The 27,764-nt window shown below is 37.5% G+C and overlaps 1 protein-coding gene across 1 annotated transcript in view; it reads right to left on the reverse strand.

The window, feature by feature from the left end:
- Positions 1-1,052: 1,052 nt before the first annotated feature.
- dUTPase (Deoxyuridine triphosphatase) overlaps positions 1,053-27,764 on the reverse strand; it is a 70,302-nt gene continuing 43,590 nt past the window's right edge. Inside the window, exon 4 of the mRNA XM_067148668.2 lies at positions 1,053-3,746. Within this exon, the coding sequence (XP_067004769.1) occupies positions 3,690-3,746 (57 nt within the window). The 3' untranslated portion in view covers positions 1,053-3,689. The remainder of the gene's footprint in view (positions 3,747-27,764) is intronic.

Here is a 27,764-nt window from a genome sequence, read left to right on the forward strand (position 1 = left end):
TTCAATACAATAATAATGTTTATAGATGTAATTACAACATTCTAATTACATACAGTACTAGTTTCGACGCATTTTTGAGTCTCATTCAGCTGTACAATCTTCTGCTGCAGTCTCTACAACAAGGTGGAGATCAAAAAGCTGTTCTTCACTTTTTGCTGTTGCCAAAGCTCCACAGGAAAACATGTTAAAACGCTGTGGATCCACGAGCCTTGTGACAACGCACTATCAGGTTCCCCATTTGAACTGAGAAACATAGTTCCTGTTTTCATCTTAAGGAGTCATTTATATGTTTTCACCTCATACCCTTAGATATTGAAGACGTCCGTCATACCTAAATTTTATTCATCAATATTCATGATTATTTTAAGATGACTACGCAGTTTATGAACCGTAGTTGAATCAAGGTCTAAAAATGTTTTAAAACACAAAATATTTTATTACTGTAAATCACTCACCAAATTTATTGAGCTTACTACTGTATGTCCACAGGGACATGAATAAAATTGAGAAGTGTTATTCAGCATTCAGTATATGTTGGACTCGCATGTTTTTAACTTGTTCAATAAGGTTTTATTATGTGTCATTCTTTTAATGTAGATTTCATAGGGTTTCATATCACGCACAATTCAATATCTATCATGAGTTTTATATAATTTGCCTATTTTCCGAATAGACGCAAAAATGTGTCGAACTAGTACTGTATATAATTAGAATGTTGTAATTACATCTATAAACAACATTATTGTATTGAATAGGTGGATATTGAAAGTTAATTTATTGTAATTCGAAGCAGCTCTCGGTCCCGGAAACATGAGGTATGATTTTGCATGTTATTTAAATTGTTTAGATCGAAATACGGATAATTCGTAATTCGAAGAACAATGCCAGTCCCGTTACCGAAATTCAGACTTTTAATTCGAAACTGCCTTTACATTTTGAAGAAAATAGTATTTTACAGAGTAATTTACATTCAAAATTTCTCCGCATCATGAAAGAACGTGCAGGGGTAACTTTGCGCACTTTCACCCACTTCGGCGTGTCTATAGTCTGCTAAGTTCGAGCGGAATATTAAATTATTTTGTATTTGGCGTTTTGAGGAACACCACAATATCACGTAGCAGGCAGTGTGTGGAGAGGCAGAATCCGCGAACACTGGCGATGCCGACAGTTGGTGAAAAAGCGTGGCTTATAGCCTATAATCAATTCGTATGCACCAAACAATATTTTCAATGCCGATGAAACTGCACGGTTTGTTTCTTTTATTTTTTTTTAATGCTGAGACCAAACGTACTTATGGTTTTAAAGGAGAGAATTGCCAGCCGGGAAATGTACTGTGTTGCTATCCAGTATACACGGGAGCAAGAGACTTCCTTCCCCCGCCATAGGAAAGTTCGAAAAGCCACGATGTTTTAAGGGTATCAGGCACTTTCCATACAAGTACAAGGCATCTAAAACTGCAAACAGTACAGTAATCCGAAAGATAAAACATTTGCACAGGGGACCCAGCATAATTTTTCCTCCTCTTTGAATCGTGTTTTTCTTCCTTTCATTGCGTGAGGTGGTTTGCCATTGTTTTATCCAAGTCATTATTTGAATAACGTAAATGCACCTTGTTGGATACATTTCTGAAATAGTGTTTTTCATGGCATTTGAAAAGTTTAAACCGAGAATCAAGGCGATTGCATGCATTGTTGGGTCTTAGAAGTGCCATGGCGGGAAATCGTACAGGTATAGTCACTGTACTGTCGTAATGTGGACGGAAGCCAGAGACATTCCCTCGTTATAGGAAAGTTTGATAAGCCGCGATATATTAAGGGCATTGGGTACTTTCCGTGCAAGCACAAGGCATCTAAAATGCATACAGTACAGTAATCCAACGAATAAAGCACTTGCATAGGGGAGCCAGTATAGATTTATCTTCGCCTTTGAATCATGTTTTCTTTCTTCTGATTTCATTGCGCGAGGTTATGTTTGCCGGTGAGTTCTCCAAGTGCATTATTTGAATACTGTAAATGCACCTTGTTTGATACATTTTGTAAATATGTTTTTTCCATGGCATTTGAGAAGTTTAACTGTGAATCAAGGTTAACTGCATGCAGTAACGGGTCTTAGAATATATTGTGACGCCACAAGGGTTGGCATTTCTTAATTACGTGTTGGCAGTTAATCGAAATCACGTAATTCGAAGTCAGATTTTTGCACCCCGACAACTTCGAATTAACAAGGTTTTACTGTATAATGCTTTCATTTGAACAGTGAATTTTCTTGTGGATTTGAGCATTTTGATTTGTTGTGGACCCTAACAAACAATATTGAATGTGGGCATGTTTTATCTTATTAAAAAACTAATTTTCAGAAAATGTATGCTAATTTTCAAAATCAGATGCTATTTACTCCAGTCCCTACTTGAATTTATATCCCTGAAACCAGTTTATTTCTATAATGCTGATTTTCACTCAGTATATCAGCCTCCACATGCAGTCTTATGGTATCTGCCTTTGATAAACATAAATCTTGAAAATACTGGCTGACATCAATGTTTTTTGCAAAGGGCACCAAGAACTCTACTGCTCTTTCAAAAACTTGGGGTAGTCACGTCGTAAGTTAATCCAAAAGTTAGAAAAAAGACCTTATTCAGTGCAGTATCACATGAAAGATGAGTGATCTGCTATTTCTGTCAACCTGTCAACAATACTGGCAACGCGTATGCATGACAAAAATATGTAACCATTATTGCACTGAGAAACAGACAGACACAGCACTAACAGCAATCTGCATGGCTACTGTACAATGGCTAGAGCTATAAATGTTCCAGAGGTCCAAACAGGAGCGGAGCAAAATAAAGCACTCCTAGTTTGCTCATCTGCCAATAGGTGGCAGATTTATGAAGAACTTGGCTTTAGATGTCAGAGGCCATGCAACAGTTATTTATTATAAAACAAAACTTATAACAGCCTCAGTATGTAGAGATGCTATCCATATCCTGCAGTTATTTGAGGAATGTATTACAGCAGATAACATTACATGTATGCTGCTGTGGAATCTGAAGAATGTACATGTGAAAGAATAGCCATCATGAGAATGTGAGAACTATGGTATCATTCCACCTATCTGTTGGGAAATTCTTACTGCTTTGGACAATTTAGAACATTTTATTACATCATCTTAACTATGTTTAATTAAGCAATGAACACAGCTGACTACTAGTTACAAAGCATTTTCTTTCCCCATCCTTAAATATCCTTAACATTCTTAAATGTTCCTCTAGAAAATGACTTGCGAGTACCTTTGTTGTTCCTGTACATAATATCTCATACCTAATTATCAAGTGGCTGGTATAAGTAACTCCAAAATTTACATCCCTATTGAACATGGATCCTGACGTTCCTTGGAATTCATATTAACGTGGTTTTACTGTATATTCGTATTCACACGTTTAATGATACAATAAGTTAAAATACCGAAGAAAAAACAGGGACAAGAAACAAAGTATTAAAATGCACTTTTTGCATGTGCCTTCAATGATCTAAATCCCAAGAATACGTTTCTTAGAATGTGATTTCACACTTTATATACAATACAGAGATTCCTAAAAATAGTTTACGGTGCATTAAGGATGGAAACAGAATTGTAGGAACATTCTATTCTATACTTGCACAGTATAAATCTTGTAGCTTCCACATAACACTTCAGTTCTTTCCTGTTGAGCCAAATCCTCCAGATCCACGTTCTGTGTCCTCCAATTCCTAGAAGCATCAGGAAAAATAACATTAAATTCCCAGGTCTTATATGAATACACACATACAAATAATCAATTTTTTCTTTTTTTACAATTTAATTCACCTTCTGCTATACACTACACACCTCTCCTCGCTTCCTGTGCTTTTCGAGCGAACACGTGATGATTACCGTATTTCCCGCAGGAGCACTAGCAGGCTATTATCTCTCTGTATGTATGGGGTCCAGGGAACCTGTTGCTTACTGATGAGACTGTGATATTAAGTTAATATTACTGGTGTTTCGTACTGTAATAGAATGTATTGCATGAAGTTTGGTGTGAAATACTGCAGTGCTAGTTGTCTTCAAAGAGGTTATGTATGAGGCTAGGTAATAATATAAGAAATTTATATACAAATATTGGGAATGAATGCAGAATACATATAATTACAATTACTGTACACGTATTTTACATTGTAAAATGTTGTGGAAAAGCATTCTAAATTTGTATTAATTTCCATAAACCTCAAACCTCTTAGCAATAAGGTAACAGCCCAACAACACAAGATTTTCACATATGTAAGACAGCTCAACATTAATTACATCGCACAAAGTTTCGACTGTCGCCCATTCAACCAAAAAACCGACATCCCATACTTCAACAACAGAAACACGCAGAAAAACTTAAAAACACTAGTCGATTGGGAAGATTTAACGACATTTCAACCACACTCATTCAAGACATTATTTTAACTTGTTTCAACATAGGTTCATTTTGAATCAAATATCAACGGTTGTTTACATGCACTAGGCACTCCACCTTCATAGAGAGTGTCCAACGGAGGCGATTAGCACATGGATACTTTGACGAACTAATTTGATTATATTTTAGACTCAATTAGTCAACATAGACATCCAAGTTGAATTACGGTGCAATGCAACATTTTTACATGAGCTGGTCATAAATCACATACAAAATTTCACATCTTGAGGCTAATTCTGCTTAGACTACACCAGGAACGTAATATTGAGGTAAAAAAAAATTTTAATGGAAATTAACACAAATTTGGAATGCTTTTCCACAACATTTTACAATGTAAAATACGTGTACAGTAATTGTAATTATATGTATTCTGCATTCATTCCCAATATTTGTATATAAATTTTGAACTATCTTCGAACTTAGCATCAAATAAGACTTTAAACCACCATTATTGTCAGTACAGTACATATGACGGCCTTGTTTTAAGTGAAAATTCACCAATGTGTTCACTAGTGTAAAATTTTTAATCAATTTGATATTTTGTTAATGATAAGATCTTGTAAATGTTTTTTAATGTATTCACCCATGCAACATATTTTTATAATTTCCAACCAGACGTCTGGTAGAATTTTGAGGTATTGATATGACTGATGATGGCCCACAGAAGGGGCGAAACATGTCTCAACTATTTTAACGATGTTTAACTAATACGTTTAACATCTTGTACTGTATTGAATAGGTTGAAGTTAAAATAAATTTCTCATATTATTATTATTATTATTATTAAGATTGTTTCAATACGGAGAAAATGAGTTTCATTACTTGTAATAATAGTGTAAGATACCGGTACACGTAGTCTATATATATATATACACACATACATTACCATTATAGACTGTTATGCTTTTCAGCGTTCAGTCTGCAAGCCTCTGTGAATTTACTAAACATCGCCACAATCCTCGATTTGCAACTAGTGTTGTGGCCTCATTTAGTTCTATACCTCTTATCTTTAAATCGTTAGAAACTGAGTCTAACCATTGTCGCCTTGGTCTACCTCTACTTCTCTTACCATCCTTAAGAGTCCATTATTCTCCTAGGTAACCTACCCTCCCCCATTCGCCTCACATGACCCCACCACCGAAGCCGGTTTATGCGTACAGCTTCATCCATCGAGTTCATTCCTAAATTAGCGTTTATCTCCTCATTCTGAGTACTCTCCTTCCATTGTTCCCACCTGTTTGTACCAACAATCATTTATGCTACTTTCATGTCTGTTACTTCTAACTTATGAATAAGACATCCTATGTCCACCCAGCTTTCGCTCCCGTACAGCAAGGTTGGTCTGTAAACAGACCGATGTAAAGACAGTTTCGTCTGGGAGCTGACTTCCTTCTTACAGAATACTGTTGATCGCAACTGTGAGCTCACTACATTAGCTTTACGACACCTTGATTCAATCTCACTATATTGCCATCCTGGGAGAACACACAACCTAAATACTTGAAATTATCGACCTATTCTAGCTTTGTATCACAAATCTGACATTCAATTCTGTTGAATTACTTACCTACTGACATCAATTTAATCTTCGAGAGGCTAATTTTCATACCATACTCCTTGAACCTATTTTCAAGTTCCAAGATATTAGACTGCAGGCTTTCGGCACAAACTGCCATTAAGACCAAGTCGTCAGCATAGGCCAGATTGTTTATTACATTTCCACCTAACTGAATCCCTCCATCCCATTTTATACCTTTCAGCAGATGATCCATGTAAATTACGAACAGCAAAGGTGAAAGATTACAGCCTTGTCTAACTCCTGTAAGTACCCTGAACCAAGAACTCATTCTACCATCAATTCTCACTGAAGCCCAATTGTCAACATAAATGCCTTTCATTGATTTTAATAATCTACCCTTAACTCCATAGTCCCTCAATATAGCGAACACCTTTTCCCTTGGTACCCTGTCATATGCTTTCTCTAGATCTACGAAACATAAACGCAACGGCCTATCCCTCTCGTAGCATTTTTCAAGTACCTGGCACATACTGAAAATCTGATCCTGACAGCCTCTCTGTGGTCAGAAACCACACTGGTTTTCATCCAACTTCCTCTCAAAGACTGATCGCACCCTCCCTTCCAAGATGCCAGTGAATACTTTGCCTGGTATGCTAATCAATGAGATACCTCGATAGTTGTTGCAATCCTTCCTGTTCCCTTGCTTATAGATAGGTGCAATTACTGCTTTTGCCCAATCTGAAGGTACCTTACCAACACTCTGTGCTAATCTTACTCTAAGAAGCCATTTCATCCCTGCCTTCCCGTTATACTTCACCACTTCAGGTTTAATTTCATCTATTCCTGCTGCTTTATAACAATGGAGTTTATTTACCATCCTTTCCACTTCCTCAAGCGTAATTTCACCAACATCATTTTCCTACTCCCCATGAGCTTAGCTGTTGGGAACACCACCAGGATGATTTCCTTTTACATTGAGATGATCAAAATATTCCGTCCACCTCTCCGGTGATTCCCTGGGATCTATTATGAGTTCACCTGAATTACTCAAAACACTGTTCATTTCCTTTTTCCCTCCCTTCCTAAGATTCTTTATAACTGTCCAGAAAGGTTTCCCTGCTGCTTGACCTAGCCTTTCCAGGTTATTACCGAAATCTTCCCACGACTTCTTTTTAGATTCAATAACTGTTTCGCTCTGTTTCTTTCATCTACGTACAAATTCCTGTCTGCCTCGGTCCTTGTTTGGAGCCATTTCTGATAAGCCTTTTTACGTTTACAAGCTGCTCTCACTCCATCATTCCACCAAGATGTTCGCCTTTTCCCATCTTTACGCACAGTTGTTCCTAGGCATTCCCTCGCTGTTTCTACTACAGCATCCCTGTATGCTACCCATTCTCTTTCTATATCCTGAGCCTGCTTACTGTCCACTGTTCAAATCTTCTCACTAATAATATCCATGTACTCCTGTCTAATTTCCTCTTCCTGTAAATTTTCTACCCTTATTCGTTTGCAAACAGATTTCACTTTCTCTACCCTGGGCCTACAGATACTTAGTTCACTACAGATCAGATAGTGGTCTGTATCATTGAAAAATCCCTGGAAAACTCGTACATTCTTAACAGATTTCCTGAATTCGAACTCGGTTAAGATATAGTCTATTATGGATCTGGTACCCCTGGCCTACCATGTGTAGTGAGTAATAGCCTTATGCTTGAAGAATGTATTCGTAACTGCTAAACCCATACTAGCACAGAAGTCCAGCAAACGCTTCCCATTCCCATTAGCTTCCATATCTTCCCCACATTTACCAATCACCCTTTCGTATCCTTCAGTTCTATTCCCAACTCTAGCATTGAAATCGCCCATTAGCACTATTCTATCCTTGCTGTTGACCCCGATCACGATGTCACTCAATGCTTCATAAAACTTGTCAACTTCATCCTCATCTGCACCCTCACATGGTGAATACACGGGCACAATTCTAGTCCTAATTCCTCCAACTGACAAATCTACCCACATCATTCGTTTATTTACATGCCTAACAGAAACTATGTTGCATGCAATGGTATTCCTGATAAACAGCTCTACCCCAGACTCTGCCCTTCCCTTTCTAACACCCGTCAAGTACCGTTTTAAATCTCCTATCTCTTCCTCGTTATCTTCCCTTACCCAAATATCACTTACTCCTAGCACATCCAGATGCATCCTCTTTGCTGACTCATGCCAGTTCTACTTTCTTTCTTCCATAAGCCCCATTAATACTGATAGCTCCCCATCTAATTCCGTTTCATTCGCCAAGTTGTTTCCAAGGAGTCACTCGCCTGTTAAATGGGAGTGGGACTCCGTTACTCCCATAGGTCCGAGGCTTGCTTAAAATGTTCTGAGCGTAGTAAATTCATGAAGCAGGATACTACCCTACTTGCACATAGTCCAAGTGAGGATCTCTCCTCTAACGGGTTATGGACCACCGGTGAATTGTAGCCCTAGCCGCCTGAGAACAAGGAGGGCCATGACTCATATGTCCGAGGTGCCCACTTCCATTCCCTAGCAACTGGTAACCGGACTCTCAAGACCACTTACTAGGCCACTCAGATGTTGCCCATGGTTCACGAACTAGGACGTGACTACAGTAACCCACACCACGAACCATCTATATGTATATATATATATATATATAAATTTGAAATGTTATAATATTCATGTTTATCTACAACTGTATGACTGCTTAGGTTAGTGATTAATTGAGATGACTTTTACTTTCGTTGAATTAAGACTCGGCAAAATAACCAGGCCACATTGTAGAGTATTTTATATTCAGTTAATGCAATGTATGGCCAACTCATGAACTGAAAGTTGGCAATCATGTAATTAAAATGCAATTTTTCACTTGTAAGTACTAGTACATTATTTACACAATGGTTTATTGCTGTGTGCCATATTGCAAAAGCCAGAGCATGAATAGTAAAGGTTATCATTTCACGAATTCCTTTTTGATGCATACCTAAAACAGAAATGGTTGAAAAATGTGTCACAGGACAGTTTTGTTCCAAATTTTTAATTCAGAACATCCTTTGTGTGCAGTCTGCATTTTGCTGAACCAGATAAATCAATCAATCAATACTGATCTGCACTTAGGGCAGTCGCCCAGGTGGCAGATTCCCTATCTGTTGTTTTCCTAGCCTTTTCTTAAATGATTTCAAAGAAAATGGAAATTTATTGAACACCTCCCTTTGTAAGTTATTCCAGTCCTCAACTCCCCTTCCTATAAATGAATATTTACCCCAATTTGTCCTCTTGAATTCCAACTTTATCTTCATATTGTGATCTTTCCTACTTTTAAAGACGCCACTCAAACTTATTCGTCTACTAATGTCATTGCACGCCATGTCTCCACTGTCAGTTCGGAACATATGATATAGATGTTGATTCCCATAGGGAATCTGAAATATTTGTCCTGAATGAGTAAATTTATAATACCAATATAAATGGTCCGTTATTGGACATCATAAATTTTCCTGCTAACTTATTCTTGGTTGCCAGCGTTTCGCCCTCATGCATTGGCACTGCTGGTGGCTCCAGTTAGCCTACGCAGTGGCCTCCACGGTATGCACTAGCCAGCGTATTGGTAGGTGTGCTAGGTACCAACTGATGAGCCCACCCTAGCACACGAGGGCGAAACGCTGGCAACCAAGAATGAGTTAGCTGGAAAATTTATAATGTCCAATAACGGACCATTTATATTGGTATTACATATCACTTAGTCGAGCAGCTCGTTTTCTTTCTCCCAAGTCTTCCCAGCCCAAACTCTGCAACATTTTTGTAACACTACTCTTTTGTCGGAAATCACCCAGTGTGACGTGAAAATGGCAACTAATATTTATTTGGCATAATGGAATTACAACATGAAAACATCTACGAGTAATTATTTATCTGGCATGTCTACTTGTGAATCGAGACTTATCTATCGTTCATTGTTTGGAACTGTTACTTAGTTGTGGAATTTACCATGCTCATTTAATTCAAAATTATATCTCCTATTGTTACGTATTTGCTAGATTTTTCTGAATCGCTCGATATTGATCGAGGGCCGTGCGGCCATGCGCAGTGAGCACTTGGAATGCTGGGAGCTGAAGACTTCCACCTTCTCTGTGTGAGAGCGTGCGGGCAGTCTGTCTGTTGAGTTGGAGCATTCAACATTGCTGCGTTAAGGAGAACTCTTAAAGAGACATCTTTGCGTAATGGGAGAACCTTAGTAATAGAGCCTGACTCTGGAGGTTAACTCAGAGGACGTTAGGGCTACGCCCTTTACTTTTTGAATGCTTCTCAGTGTGCTCCAACCTTAAGTTTTTCATTGCTGTAAGAAGAAAACTTTGTGTGTGTATTAACCGTTAAACTACATGGCAAGTATTAGTATTGGATAACTCTACTCAAGTAAGTACTGGAAGGTCTATATTATGCAAGTGATCTCGTACAGCCAAGGAGCACATACTTCGAAATTTCAGTTCGTCAATTAAAAACTGCAAACATCTGGGAAGCAAAATTCATTGTATCGGTTATGAATTAAATTTGTAAAAGTATGTAACTAAATTATGTGGGAATTTGGAATCGCTAGTTATGCGTCTATGAGGTTGTATTTTGTGTGTGTTGTTTAAGCTTACTGTGTTGTGCTTCACACCTTGTTTGCCTACCCATTCTTTGTGATGTTTATTATTATTATTATTATTATTATTATTATTATTGTACCGGGCGGTACACCTCCACGCCGCTAATTTAAAATTTGCGCCAGTTGAAACTCCTCTGCTGGAGGAAGTCTGAACTTTATATACGCTATTAATTCGCTACCTTCTCAGAAGATGTCACCACGTGGAAAATTTTGAGTTTTTGAACTGTGTCATTTTTTATGTGTTTTTGTTTTGCTTGAAGTAAGAAGTGTGAACTTTCTCTTCTAGAGGACACTACTGAAGATCAACAATAGTGCACCCTAGTGCGAAGTCAAAGAACTATTTTGTTGGAGAAATTTTTATTTCAAATGTTTGTTCTTTGCTAAATTTTTTTCAGTCATTGGTTAAGTTGGCAATATTAACCCCTTCTTTCCCCTTGTTTTTAATCTAGCCTATCCCGAATTTCTTAAATTAATTTTCCACCAATTATGTGTTTCTTCTTAGTATTGTGTAGGGGGTTTATGGATGAACCAATAAAATCCTCGTGGGAGGGTGTTCTCATTCCCCTAACGCCTAGAAACTTCCGCGAGAGTATATAAACTGCCGATTTTAGGGTCTCCGGGCCACTTCAGTTCCATCTTTCAGTGTATAAAGTACATAGCAGGAGGCGGGAAGCGCCTCTTTCCTCGGCAGCGGTCAACAACAAGGTAATGGCCAATTAATAACCTTTTTTCTTGGCTAGCTCAGCAGTTTAACTCTCGGGGCGGGTTCTAAGCGTTCCACCATGTAACCTTTTCCTAAATGTAACTACTCTTTCATATATTCTCTTTTAAAGCTACATACTGGGATAGAGAGTGCTAACCCTCTCGAGCTCCCACTCATATTGTTTTGAGGTGAACTTATTTTTCTCAACCTATTCTTCGTTAACGTAAAACAAATTGTTCTCTTCTTAAGTCACCTCTTTAGTATGGGATTAGCCCTTGTATTAACGGCCTAGTGCCAAGTAGGTCTTAATCAAAGTGTATTAGGAGTGCAAGTTCGCCTCCTCTCAAATTGTTACCTTAGAGGTCATTTAAGTAACCTTCTTTTCATTTCATAGACCTCAGTAGATTGGGTATTCTACCCCTGTGTTTAGGTCCGTTGAGGACAACTTGAAGGTGGAGTTTGGTGTGGCCTGGGAGAGGCTTAAATTTGAGAGCGAGTGGCTCTTTTGAAAATTGAGTGTTGTACGCCACGTGGAGGCTTTTCTGTGTAATTTGGAGCAAGGGCTCCTAGGCATGAATGGGGTTTTCTGCCCCTCTGTTGAAACTTGTGTTTGGGGTAAAACTGGGCTGATTGCCCTAGCATTGTGGAGTCAGGGCGCGAAGCCCAAATCTTGTAAATATTGTAACTACCCTTTGGACTTGCTATTTTGTACCTGCCATGCTTGTTATTTCTTTGTTTTAAAAAAAGAAAATATAACCTTGTTAAATTTTAAATTAATTTTACTTTAGTAGCTTGAGACCTGTTCACCACCCCGCACCTTCTTTCACGCATAACTACCACAAAAACTCGGTAACAATTATTATTCTGTTATCTAATTTTGGTGTTGATTTTCCTCCCTGATTTTCCTTTGTCGTTTGTATTTTCCTTCTAACCGTTGCTGTTGCCCTTGCCGGCTAATTATTTGGATGTGATCGTTATTTTCATTGTTCGGTCTTTAATTAATGACACATCATGTACGTATCCTAGCATAATCGAAAGCCCCCTTTATTCTAAATTACCTAAGCTGTAGGTGAACTGCTTAACAAAAGAAAATGTAATTCCTAATTATCACCTCTTGCATAAATAATAATAATTATTATTATTCTTAATAACGTCAAATCTGTGAAAAATTTAAATTTGCTTGTTGATATTTAACTTAAAATATGCCATTCTCTTTACATTTTCTTGTCACATTCTCCTCAATGTTTGGGGTTCCTTGCCTTTGTTATTATTACGTAATGGTCATCGCTTTCTTATCTTACCTGATGAACACGGTATGCATTTTGGTGGCTTTGATGATTATAATGAGATGATGGCTTGGCGTCTGTAAATGTCACTCCTGTGGTGTGCTTCCGTGTTCTGTTATTATGTGGGAACGTATATAGTATTTTTCCATTGATATTTTTTTATTTTGTTGGTATAGTTTTCCACCTTTGTTTTATTATAATTGAATCTGGTTTGGTTTATTTATGTAAATTTTATTCGTGGTTGGAGCCACTGATTTATTGTACGCGTGTTCTTGTGTGTGCCTTTGCGTGTGACTCATTCGTTAGTAGTGTAGCAAATTTCAATTTTAAACAGTAATAATAATCGCGGGCCCGCATACTGATTATCCTTGACTATTTTAATTCTTTAAATGAATTTCCATGTAATAATTATCTAGAGTTTATCATTCCAAATTTTCTAGTTGCAACCAGTTTTTCCTTTTTTAAAAAATATTTTAATCGTTCAGTACGTTAAGGTAACGTAATTGACTATTTTATTTAATGGTATTAGTTATGAGTTTTCCAACTTTAATTTTTTGAGGAAGCCTATGTTAATGTCAGCTTCATTTCATCTTAATTTAAATTTCATTATAAAATACTGTTTCTCCCTTTGTTTTATTTGCTTTTTTTTTTAATATATATATTTACCTGTTCTTATATTATACTGACTTTCAAATTTAATTTATTAAGTAAATATTCCTTATTTTAAATTTAATCTTGTCTGTTATTTAATAGTTAGTAATATTGACCTGGCAACCCGTCAACGTTAATGTAAAACCCTGGCCTTTTTCCTTCATGTTTTTGCCCTCCACGCTTCGTATTTGGTGCTACTGCCCTTACGATAAGTATTGCGTTTGGTTTTCATTTTGATGTTTGTGCATTTGCATTGTCTTCTACTTGTTGTGTGTACTTCTTGGTAAGGTTGCAGTTGTATTTGGTAGCATTGGCGGTGGTTGCTACATTGTTGTTGTTGTCTAACAACTTGATAGGTTGCCCAGGTCAACATTGCTAGTTGCTAATAATAATAATAATAATAATAATAATAATAATAATAATAATAATAATAATAATGATAACAACAACAACAACAACACGTATTTAAACTTATATTTGTAAGACCAAGTGTAAAGTCTAATCCAACTGTTGTCAGTTGCATATCAATCGTGGAGTCTCGCCCCTTGCTCCTAGAATGTTGCGGAAGCTGGAGTTAAGTTACGAGGTGCAGATTAGTGGTAGGAAGCCATCCGGCACTATCCAGGGTGACGTAGATTTATTCTCTGAAATTGCTGATCAATCCATTGTTGTAACTGACATGTCAGAAGCAGAGATTGGCGAGTTTTCATCTTGTACTCCTTACCCAAGACTTCATCCATACCATTCAGCAACTTTTCGAGATCTTCTGCAGTCTAAGATAAAGTAACAATATCAACGGCAAATCTCAAGGTTTTGATTTCCTCTCCTTGGACTGTGATTCCCGTTCCAAATTCCTCTTTGATTTCCTTACTGCCTGTTCTATGTAAACATTGAAAAGGAGAGGGGACAAACTGCAGCCTTGCCTCACTCCTTTCTGGATTGCTGCTTCTTTTTCAAAGCCCTCGATTCTTATTACTGCAGACTGATTTTTATACAGATTGTAGATAATTCTTCGTTCTCGGTATCTGATCCCAATCACCTTCAGAATCTTAAATAGCTTGGTCCAATCAACATTATCTATCGAATGCCTTTTCTAGATCCACAAATGCCATGTACGTGAGCTTGTCCTTCTTGATTCGATCGTCTAAGATCAGACGTAAAGTCAGGATTGCTTCACGTGTTCCTACATTTCTTCTGAAGCCAAACTGATCTACTCCCAACTCAGCTTCAACTTGTTTTTCCATTCTTCTGTAAATAATACATGTTAAAATTTTGCAGGCATGAGATACTAAACTAATGGTGCGGTAGTTTTCACACTTGTCAGCACCGGCTTTCTTGGGAATAGGTATAACAACATTCTTCCGAAAATCGGATGGGATACGAGTAATATCCTATTAGAATTTAGTGTGCTTATTTTATTATTGTAAAATATTTGTGTAGTACTGGTGTAGTAGAGGTATCCGTAGAAACTCGTACTAAAATATTGTTGAAATTAGGATAGGCTTAATTGCAGTTTGGAATTGTGTAGTTCTTGTGTATTACTTTCGATATTCAGTAATTAACAGCAGTTTTTATCCTGTTAGGGGATGTAGGATAAAAAATAAAAAATAGAGCACGACTAAGTAGTATTGTAGTGTAGTCGTATATTAATTACCTTATTGTTGTGTACTATCCCAGACAATATATCCCTCCATTCATTTATTTTTTTTGCAAATAAGTTACTTAATTTTTTTAATTTATAATTTTCCCCACGTAAAGAATGGCTAAGGAGCGCGAGTGTACTTTTTGTGGGTGTGGTGAGGCATTGAGGGGTATGAGGGAGGAGTTGGAAAGTTTGAGGGAGATAATTAGGATTCTCACAGAAGACAGGAAGGAAGATAAATTCCCTCAAACAATGTACAGGATACAGTAGGTGTACAAGAGGGAGGGGAAGGAAAGGGAGGAGTTGTAGAAGACAGGTGGTCTAATGTTCTAAGGGGAAGGAGATTGCAGGCCAAGGGCTCAATTCAGGATCAGAATTCAGGACAGGTGTCTGTGCGAAATCGGTACGAGTCACTCCAGGTAGAACAACAGAGGGAAGATGAGGGACAGGGAACTGTTGCTGAGACGCGTGGAAGTATGAGGAAGGGAAAAGGTAGGAAAGGGAAATGTAGAGTAGAGGACAGGAAAAGACAGGTGGAACAGGGTCATGGGAAGGAGAAACGGGAGGAGGAAGTAGCTTCTGCAGCTATCAGGAAAGATAGGGCTGACCAGGAGGGGAGGGGATCAAATGAGGTGGGTAGGGTTGAGGCTCTGGTCATGGGGGATTCCATCGTTAGACACGTGGGGAAAGTGTGTGGAGGAAAGGGAACCAGGGTAGAATGTTATCCAGGAATTAGGTTGAAGCAGATGTTGAGGAAAGTAGAAGAGAGGGAGGAGGGGAAGGAGAAGGTGGTAGTGTTTCACGTTGGTACCAACAACGTAAGGCAAGCTGATATAAGTACCAACATAGTTGGAGATGTGTGGGATCTGGTAAATGCAGCACGGGTGAAGTTTAAGAAAGCGCAGATTGTTATTAGTGGAATACTGTGTAGGAGGGATACTGACTGGAGGGTGATTGGGGATTTAAATGAGACTATGGAGTGGGTATGTGGGAAACTGGGAGTGAAATTTCTAGATCCTAATGGGTGGGTAGGAAATAGGGATCTGTGCTCGGATGGCCTTCATTTAAACCGCAGTGGTACGTATAAGTTAGGAAATTTGTTTGGAAGGGTAACAGGGAGGTACATTCAGGGAAACGGGATGGCCTAGGGAGCGGTGATAAGGGAACAGGGAACTGGAAATCAAGTAGGGATGACATAAAATTGTTAGTGCTGAACTGTAGAGTATTGTAACGAAAGGAATAGAATTGAGTAATTTAATAGATCTATATTTACCAGATATTATAATAGGAGTTGAATCATGGCTGAGAAATGATATAATGGATGCAGAAATTTTCTCACGGCACTGGAGTGTGTATCGTAGAGATAGGATAGGAAAGGTGGGAGGGGGAGTTTTCATTCTGGTGAAAGAAGAATTTGTAAGCTACGAAAAAGTTAAAGATGAGACACATGAAATTCTAGGTGTAAGGCTCATTTCAAAAGATAATAGGCAACTTGATATATTTGGAGTGTACAGATCGGGAAAGGGTAGCACTGATGCGGATTCGGAATTATTTGATAGGATAGTCAGCTATGTGGGAAACGACATGGAAAAAAATGTGATTGTAGCGGGAGATCTGAATTTGCCAGATGTAAATTGGGAAGGAAATGCGAATGACAGGAAGCATGACCAACAAATGGCAAATAAGTTAATATGGGAAGGACAGCTGATTCAGAAAGTGATGGAACCAACCAGAGGAAAAAATATCCTGGATGTGGTGCTGATAAAACCAGATGAGCTCTATAAGGAAACTGAAGTAATAGATGGTATTAGTGATCATGAAGCTGTTTTTGTGGTAGTTAAAAATAAATGCGATAGAAAGGAAGGTCTTAAAAGTAGGACTGTTAGGCAGTACCATATGGCTGATAAAGCAGGTATGAGGCAGTTTCTAAAAAGTAACTATGATCAGTGGAAAACGGTAAATAAAAATGTAAACAGACTCTGGGATGGGTTTAAAGAAATTGTTGAGGAATGCGAAAACAGGTTTGTACCTTCAAGGGTGGTAAGGAATGGTAAAGACCCACCTTATTATAATAGAGAAATAAAGAGACTAAGGAGGTGCAGACTGGAAAGAAATAGTTAGAAATGGCTGTGGAAGTAAGAAGATATTGAAGGAACTTACTAGAAAATTGAATCTAGCAAAGAAGGCAGCTAAGGATAACATGATGGCAAGCATAATTGGCAGTCATACAAATTTTAGTGAAAAATGGAAGGGTATGTATAGGTATTTTAAGGCAGAAACAGGTTCCAAGAAGGACATTCCAGGAATAATTAATGAACAAGGGGAGTGTGTATGTGAGGATCTTCAAAAGGCAGAAGTATTCAGTCAGCAGTATGTAAAGATTGTTGGTTACAAGGATAATGTCGAGATAGAGGAAGAGACTAAGGCCAAAGAAGTAATAAAATTTACATATGATAACAATGACATTTACAATAAGATACAAAAGTTGAAAACTAGAAAAGCGGCTGGAATTGATCAGATTTCTGGGGATATACTAAAGACAATGGGTTGGAATGTAGTACCATATCTGAAGCACTTATTTGATTATTGTTTGGTCGAAGGAGCTATACCAGATGAATGGAGAGTTGCTATAGTAGCCCCTGTGTATAAAGGAAAGGGTGATAGACATAAAGCTGAAAATTAGAGGCCAGTAAGTTTGACATGCATTGTATGTAAGCTTTGGGAAGGCATTCTTTCTGATTATATTAGACATGTTTGTGAAATTAATAACTGGTTCGATAGAAGGCAATTCGGTTTTAGGAAAGGTTATTCCACTGAAGCTCAACTTGTAGGATTCCAGCAAGATATAGCAGATATCTTGGATTCTGGAGGTCAAATGGACTGTATCGCAAATGACATGTCTAAAGCATTTGATAGGGTGGATCATGGGAGACTACTGGCAAAAATGAGTGCAATTGGACTAGACAAAAGAGTGACTGAATGGGTTGCTATATTTCTAGAAAATAGATCTCAGAGAGTTAGAGTAGGTGAAGGTTTGTCTGACCCTGTAATAGTTGAGAGGGGAGTTCCTCAGGGCAGTGTTATCGGACCTTTATGTTTTCTTATATATATAAATGATATGAGTAAAGGAGTGGAATCGGAGGTAAGGCTTTTTGCGGATGATGTTATTCTCTATAGAGTGATAAATAAGTTACAAGATTGTGAGCAACTGCAACGTGACCTCGAAAATGTTGAGAGATGGACAGCAGGCAATGGTATGTTGATAAACGGGGCTAAAAGTCAGGTTGTGAGTTTCACAAATAGGAAAAGTCCTCTCAGTTTTAATTACTGCGTTGATGGGTTGAAAGTTCCTTTTGGGGATCATTGTAAGTATCTGGGTGTTAATATAAGGAAAGATCTTCACTGGGGTAATTACATAAATGGGATTGTAAATAAAGGGTACCGATCTCTACACATGGTTATGAGGGTGTTTAGGGGTTGTAGTAAGGATGTAAAGGAGAGTGCATATAAGTCTCTGGTAAGACCCCAACTAGAGTATGGTTCCAGTGTATGGGAACCTCACCAGGATTACCTGATTCAAGAACTGGAAAAAATCCAAAGAAAAGCAGCTCGTTATGTTCTGGGTGATTTCCGACAAAAGAGTAGCGTTACAAAAATGTTGCAATGTTTGAGTTAGGAAGAACTGAGAGAAAGAAGAAGAGCTGCTCGACTAAGTGTTATGTTACAAGTGATGAAAATCATTTTTCGTCCGTATTGAAAGTTTCATAAACTGTATATAGGATAATATCTTTTGTTTATTTCCACCTATTCAATACATTACAAGAAGTTGGCATTTACTTTAAAACATTATTCAGATGAGACATGTTTCGCCTCTCACTGTGAGGCATCTTCAGTCATTATCAAAAACCTTATTATTTTACCAGGCATCTGGTTAAAGATATTAAAAAATGTGTTTGAATATTATAAGAGAGATAAGATTTACGTTAGTTATAAACATGTTCATGAAGTAACTAAAAATCTAATATATTGATAAAAACAATAAGTAGTTCTTTGTTGAATAGGACTTGTTTGATTGTACTATATAGTAAAAGAAGGTGGCTTGAAGCCGTAGTCATTATTAGATGTCTAATACATAGTGGAAGGCAAAAAATATCAGTTCTATGAGAATATACATTACATTCAAGTGATACTAAAAACTAGTGGATTCAAAGATAGTACATATAAAATGTTCAATGAAATAACTATGATCTAATAAAAAGATAAACACATATGTAGTTCTTTGTTAATAAGGACGTTGTAAGATTGTACGGCTTAAAGCCGTAGTCATTAATAGATGTCTAATACATAGTGGAAGGCATAAGAAATCAGTTCAATGAGAATATATAATACAAACAATTGGTACATAAAAACTGGTAGATTCATAAGAGGTACATTTAAAAATGAAGGCGTCATGTGACTATAAAAGACAGTTGATGGCTTAAAGCCGTAGTCAAAGTTTGAAATGTAGGTCAAATAACTGCTAAATATATGGTAAAAAGATATAAAGTCAAAATATACAGCTTAGTATAAAAAATATGAAGGAAAAACATTCCAATCGCTTGACAAAAGTTACTTGACGTTGGCATGCGTTTGTCCGTGATATTTATTGGTCAACATTTCGTATGTTATTTTAGATTTATTCGGCAAGATTGCGTTGACAAGAAGTTCACCAGATGTTTATAGTTGGCCTAATTTGTAAAAAGAAAGATGCAGAGATGATGATGGGTGGAAATTCTCAACGTTGGTATGGTTTTCTGACGTGAAGGTTGGAGAGCTGTTGTGTTCTTCTTCGATGACAATATATTTATAAAACGTTGATTGTAAATAATTTATACTATTGAAGAGTATTATGGAAGTTTGATGAAGCTGTTGAATTATTGTTGTTATAGAATGGTTCTATGGCGTTGTAGGCCCATTTAACAAGCTATCCTAATAGCGCCTCACACAGCTTGTTAAATGGGCCTACAACGCCATAGAACCATTCTATAACAACAATAATTCAACAGCTTCATCAAACTTCCATAATACTCTTCAATAGTATAAATTATTTACAATCAACGTTTTATAAATATATTGTCATCGAAGAAGAACACAACAGCTCTCCAACCTTCACATCAGAAAACCATACCAACGTTGAGAATTTCCACCCACCATCATCTCTGCATCTTTCTTTTTACAAATTAGGCCAACTATAAACATCTGGTGAACTTCTTGTCAATGCAATCTTGCCGAATAAATCTAAAATAACCTACGAAATGTTGACCAATAAATATCACGGACAAACGCATGCCAACGTCAAGTAACTTTTGTCAAGCAATTGGAATGTTTTTCCTTCATATTTTTTATACTAAGCTGTATATTTTGACTTATATCTTTTTACCATATATTTAGCAGTTATTTGACCTACATTTCAAACTTTGACTACGGCTTTAAGCCATCAACTGTCTTTTATAGTCACATGACGCCTTCATTTTTAAATGTACCTCTTATGAATCTACCAGTTTTATGTACTGTCCGCACACTTCATCTTGATGCATTTGCGTACGGGGGTGTGGAGTAAGGAGGGAGCTGTCCGGGTATCGATAGTGCTGCCTGGTGCTGCCAACTGATTGAAAATGAAATCTGAATTGAATCGAGAATATGATCGATCGATATGAAATTTCTAAACCGTTATCATCTTAAGCCAACAACTATGTCACATACACATTATATAACATTATAAAACATATCTCTCGATGCGAATCTTGTTCCTAGCATGAATTCTATACTTTGGCTTTGATGTGTAAACAACAACAGTACCAGTAAGTAAAGTTTACGCCAGATGTCGCACAACGATGCTTAAGCGATTCATAGTTTGTGTTTCAAAGGTTGCCAGTACGAATCTCGAAGATCGCCGAGGTCGACCGATTCAGCACTAGGATGTAAATGCACCAAGATAAACTGTGCGGACAGTACCAATTGTTTGTATTATATATACTCATTGAACTGATTTCTTATGCCTTCCACTATGTATTAGACATCTAATAATGACTACGGCTTCAAGCCACCTTCTTTTACTATATAGTACAATCAAACAAGTCCTATTCAACAAAGAACTACTTATTGTTTTTATCAATATATTAGATTTTTAGTTACTTCATGAACATGTTTATAACTAACGTAAATCTTATCTCTCTTATAATCTTCAAACACATTTTTGAATATCTTTAACCAGATGCCTGGTAAAATAATAAGGTTTTTGATAATGACTGAAGATGCCTCACAGTGAGAGGCGAAACATGTCTCTTCTGAATAATGTTTTAAAGTAAATGCCAACTTCTTGTAATGTATTGAATAGGTGGAAATAAACAAAAGATATTATCCTATATACAGTTTAAGTGGTATGTTCCGAGCTGTCAGCGGAGAGATGGCGTGGAATGACATTAGTAGACGAATAGGTTTGAATGGCGTTTATAAAAGTATGAAAGATCACGATATGAAGATTACGTTGGAATTCAAGAGGACAAACTGGGGCAAATATTCATTTATGGGAAGGGGAGTTAGGGATTGGAATAACTTACCAAGGGAGATGTTCAATAAATTTCCAATTTCTTTGAAATCATTTCGGAAAAGGCTAGGAAAGCAACAGATAGGGAATCTGCCACCTGGGCGACTGCCCTAAATGCAGATCAGTATTGATTGATTGGGACTTCTCCTGTCTCATACATCTTGCACACTAAATGAAATAATCTTGCCATGGTGGTTTCTCCTAAGGCAGTCAGTAATTCTGAGGGAATGTCATCAATTCCAGGTGCCTTGTTCCTATTTAGGTCACTCACAGCTCTGACAAACTCTGACCTCAAAATTGGGTCTCCCATTTCATCAGTGTCAACAGCCTCTTCATGTTCCAGAACCAAATTATCTACATCTTTACCTTGATACAACTGTTGGATATGCTCCTGCCATCTTTCTGCTTTGTCTTCTTTCCCTAGAAGTGGCTTTACATCTGAGCTCTTAATATTCATACACCTAGATTTCCTTTCTCCAAAGGTTTCCTTGATTTTCCTGTATGCAGCATCTACCTTTCCCAGGACCATACAGCCTTCGACATCCTTGCACTTCTCCTTCAGCCATTCTTCCTTAGCTACCTTGCACTTTCTATCCACTTGATTCCTCAATCGCCTGTATTCTTTTCTGCCCTCTTCATTTCTAGCATTCTTGTATTTTCGTCGTTCATCAATCAGGTCTAGTATCTCCTGAGTTATCCACTGATTCTTAGTTGATCTTTTCTTTCTTCCTAACATTTCTTCAACAGCCCTACTGACTTCATTTTTCATTACTCTCCACTCTTCCTCTATAGTGTTTCCTTCAGCCTTTTCATTTAGTCCTTGTGCAACATGTTCCTTGAAACAATCCCTCACACTCTTTTTTGTCTAGATCCCCTCTTTTTGCATTCTTTCCTTTCTTCAATTTCTTCAACTTCAAATGGCATATGACCAACAAGTTGTTGTCAGAGTCCACGTCTGCTCCTGGGAAAGTTTTGCAATCCAACACCCGGTTTCTGAATCTCTGCCTAATCATAATGAAGTCTATTTGATACCTTCCAGTGTCTCCAGGTCTCGTCCACGTATACAGCCGTCGTTTGTGGTGTTTGAACCAAGTATTGGCAAGGACTAAATTATGATCAGTACAGAATTCAACCAGCCGAATTCCTCCTTCGTTCCTTTGTCCCAATCCAAATTCTCCTACTGTACTACCTTCTCTTCCTTGGCCTACCACTGCATTCCAGTCTCTTATCACAATTAGATTCTCGTCACCTTTTACATATTGTATTAAACCTTCTATCTCCTCATATATTCTTTCGATTTCTTCATCATCCGCTGGACTAGTAGGCATATAGACCTGCATTATTGTGGTGGGCATTGGTTTGGTGTCTATCTTGACGACAATAATTCTTTCACTATACTGGTCGTAGTAGCTTATCCGCTGCCCTATATTCTTATTCATTATTAAACCAATTCCTGCATTTCCCCTGTTTGATTTTGTGTTGATAATTCGGTAGTCGCCTGACCAAAAATTGTGTTCTTCCTGCCAACGTACTTCACTTATACCAACTACATCTAACTTTAGCCTATCCATCTCCCTTTTCAGATTCTCTAATCTACCACAACGATTCAAACTTCTAACATTCCATGCTCCGACTCGCAGAATGTCAGTATCCATCTTCCTAATGTTCGCCCCCTCTCGTGTAGTCCCCACCCGGAGATCCGAATGGGGGACTAGTTTAACTCCGGAATATTTTACTCAGGAGGAAGCCATTATCAGTACATCATTCATACAGAGAGAGCTGCATGTCCTCGGGAGGTAGTTACGGCTGTAGTTTCCCGTTGCTTTCAGCCGTGTAAGCAGTATCAACACAGCTAAGCCATGTTGAGTATTATTACAAGGCCTTATCAGTCAATCATCTGGACTGCCGCCCTTGCAACTACCGAAAGGCTGCTACCCCCCTTTCGATGAACAATTCGTTAGTCTGGTCTCTCAACAGATACCCATCCGATATGGTTGCACCTGCGGCTCGGCTATCTGCATCATTGGGACACGCAAGCCTCCCCACCGCGGCAAGGTCACATGGTTCGCAGAGGAGGTTATTATTTCAGTAAATTGTGTTAGAGTTGAATCACAGCTAATTTCGTTTCACCAGCAATGCCAATACCTTCTCACCGCCTGGGTATAGTCCCAACCGCTTCCCATCTCCGTTCCTTAGTCATGTTACCCAGCCTGATAGTTACATCCTGCTGTTTTCCTGTATTAATCGCGCGTATGTTTTCGATATTGTTTGATCGCATCTGAAAATTATTAGTCTCCCTCATAACTTTGATTATTATTATTAGGTTTTAATTTTGTGTTTGTGTACACCGGAAGGTTACAGTTTTACACTTGCATTTGTTGTTGGAGTTGTAAAGTTATTGTCGCTGTTTCATCACATTTATTTTTGTTATTTGTTACGTTTTTTGTTCTTGTTATGCGAGTCGAGCGGTCAAAGTGAATTGCCGCAATCTTCCTTTCCCGTCGTGTGTTTTTGTTAATCCTTCTTTGTTATTGCTTTACTGTTTTCCTGCTAATAATGGAAAAAAAGAAGGAAAGAAAAACTCACTATGCATGAGAAAGTTTGAATATTAGAAAAGGTTGATTCGTACTGCAGAACACGTGTTTCATTGGCACGCAAAATTGCAACTTCCTGTATCCACACCAAATACAATTAAGAAAAACAGAGGAAGCATTACATCAAGTGCTTCAGAATGTGGACCAAACTCCAAGAAAAGGAAGTATGCGTCATACTGTAAATACGAGAAAATGGAAAAAATTGTTAAAAGTTTGTTTGAAACTTCAAGAGCCGCAGACATTCCAATGGCTGGTGTGCTCTAAGGGAAAAGGCGCTTAAAGTGGCAAACATTCTTGGCATTGAAAATTTCAGCACGTGCAATGGCTGGATTGACCGATTTAGGAAAAGATATAACCTAACCTATAAAACCGTTTGTGAGGAATCTAATGCAGTTAGTGATGAAACTGTGGAGGAATGGATCGATAGAAGATTGCAGAAGCTGACCAAGAATTATTAACCCAGGAACATTTTTAACCTAGATGAAACTGGACTGTTTTTCAGTGTGTTGCCCAGCAAGACTTTGGTATTCAAAGGAGATAAATGCCATGGTGGGAAACACAGCAAGATGAGGCTCACAGTGATGTTGGGAGCCAATGCTGATGGGTCTGAGAAGCTCCACCCCTATGTGATAGGAAAATCTAAAAAGCTTCGTTGCTTTAAGAACGTGCGATCATTACCTACTGCCAACGATTCCAACCATAAAGCTGGGATGACCTCAGATCTTTTCCAACAGCAGTTAATTGCTCTGGATTCAAAAATGGGTGCGCATAATAGGAAGATCCTTCTTTTTATGGACCGCTGTCCTGCACATCCTGTGGATGTTAATTTGAGGAATGTGCAGTTAGAATTTCTGCCTGCTAACTACACAAGCAAGCTACAACCTATGGATTTAGGGGTTATTCACTCCTTTAAATCACTTTATAGGAAGAACCTGGTGCAGCGAATTTTATTCGTCATGGATGCTGGAAAGGATCCATCATCATTTAAAGTTTCATTCCTGGATGTGCTTCACTTCATTGCAAAGTCTTGGAACGCCGTGAAGCAGACTACCATCTCAAATTGTTTCTTGAAAGCAGGATTTTTCAAGAATCATCCCGAATCTCAGCTGCCAGAAGAAGAAGAAGAAGGCCTTCTACCTGATGTATGGAAAATGTTGCAGTCAGACTGCACTACTGAAGATTTTCTTCGGGTAGATGATTCTGTGATCAATGCACAGGAAAGAAGTGTGGAAGAGTTGGTTGGTGAGCAAACAGCAGCCTAGTATCCCACCAGTGACAGTGATGAAGCCGAGGAAGACAGTGAAGTGATGCCTACCAGTGCTGATGCAAGTGCAGCAGTGGATGTTTTACACAGGTATCTGTCATCTGTAGAGGGTGGGGGTTAAAATAATTTTCATAACCTTTATGAGCTTGAAAAACAAACAGAAGTCATAAGAAATAAGAAGTGTAAACAGATCGATTCTGGACTATTTTGGTAGGAAGCAGTGATTGTGTAGTTTTCCATCTGGAATAAATTTGTGTTAATGTTGTAAATACAGGTACAATAGTAGCAATTAAAATGTTTCATTCAGAGAAAATACTGCACCTTAGATAATTCTATAGCCATTCTTTTTTTTTTTTGCTAGTTGCTTTACGTCGCACCGACACAGATAGGTCTTATGGCGACGATGGGACAGGGAAGGAAGTGGCCATGGCCTTAAAGAAGGTACAGCCCCAGCATTTGCCTGGTGTTAAAATGTATATAGCCATTCTAAGAAAGTAACTACCGTATATTAAAAGAATATTACACAAATTTTTAACCACCTACCGGAAACCTCCCGGGCAAAGGATGAGCAGAATTACAAAGGCAGTGTAGTCAACAGTTAATACAGTACAGTAATTAACTTACATGGACCTTTATTTGAGGTAAATACAGTAAATCGATTGAGACTGAAATACTCTACAAATTAATAATATGCGTTTGTGTAACATTTACCTCCTTTTCCAGAGCATTTTTATATATACCTGTACAAGTTGTTTCCCACGATTTAAAATTTTCCCCTTTCAACACCATTTTCAGTCACTTTTACCCCCCCCCCCCCAACCCAACTCGTATTTTGGAAAACTAAAATTACACGTTTCTTGATTTTTAATAGAGATAAAATATACCATTTTTCACTTCTGTAACATGCAACGTTTTTTGAGATATACTGTAGAAATTCTCATTTTAAAATTTCACCCACTTTCTAGTTCCCCTTAAGTGGAGTTTCCAAAAACAAATCAACAAATCACCTATGTTTCTTTACATTTACAGGAGATTCCAAATACCATCTTTTACGTCTGTAACATTTTACGTTTCTCAAGTATTGTGTAGATATACTCTTTCAAACAATTCACCGCAATTTGTCACTCCTGTTTAACCACCATTAATTGGATTTTCGAAAAAAAAAAAAAAAAAAGTGTTTCTTTATTTTTAAAGGAGATCCTATATACAAATTTTCAGTTCTGTAATATCTTCAGTTTCTGAGATATATGTATCCTCATTAAATGCATTCAACCCATTATTCACCCTTTTACTCCCCTCCTATTGGGATTTACAGTTTAAAAAAAAAAATACTTGTTCCTTCATTTTTAAAGGAGATTCTACATATCAATTTTTACATGTGCAAACTTTTGAAGTATTGAGATATAGATACAGTCATTTTAAAAGTCCACCCCCTTTTCACCCCCCCCTCCACCCCTGAACGCTATTTGGATTTTCCAAAAGAAAAAAAAAATTTCTTTATTTTTAAAAGAGATCCCAGATACCAATTTTCAGGTCTGTAATATCTTCAGTTTCTGAGATATAAGTATCCTCATTAAAGGTATTCAACCCCTTTTTCACCCCTCCTATTGGGATTTTCTGGAAACAAAAAATACATGTTTCTTTATTTTTAAAGTAGATCCCAAATACCAATTTTCAGGTCTGTAATATCTTCAGGTTCTTAAATATAAATAGCCTCATTAAAGGCATTTAACCCATTTTTCACCCTTTTCCAGCCTTCCTATTGGGATTTTCCGAAAACAAAAAATACATGTTTCTTTATTTTTAAAGGAGATTCTAAATACCAATTTTTCCATCTATAAACTTTCCAAGTTTTGAGATATAGATACACTCATTTTAAAAATTCACCCCCTTTTCACCCCCACCCCATTAATTGGATTTTCCCAAAACAAAAGAATACGTGTTTCTTAATTTTTAAAGGAGATCCCAAACACCAATTTACAGGTCTGTGATATCTTCAGTTTCTGAGATATAAGTATCCTCATTAAAGGCATTCAACCCCTTCTTCACCCGTTTTCACCCCTCCTATTGGGATTTTCTGAAAACAAAAACAAAAAACAAAAAAAAATGTGTTTCCTTATTTTTAATAAAGATTCTAAATTCCAATTTTTACATCTGTAAACTTTCAAAGTTTTGAGATATAGATACACTCATTTTAAAAATTCACCCCCTTTTCACCCTCCTATTAATTGGATTTTCCAAAAACAAAAAAAATATGCGTTTCTTTATTTTTAAGAGAGATCATAAGTACAAATTTTCAGGTCTGTAATATGTTCAGTTTCAGAGATATAAGTACCAGTATCCGGATTAAAGGCATTCAACCGCTTTTTCACCCTT

Source organism: Anabrus simplex, chromosome 5 (genome assembly GCF_040414725.1).
Source record: "Anabrus simplex isolate iqAnaSimp1 chromosome 5, ASM4041472v1, whole genome shotgun sequence".
Classification (NCBI taxonomy): Eukaryota; Metazoa; Arthropoda; class Insecta; order Orthoptera; family Tettigoniidae; genus Anabrus; species Anabrus simplex.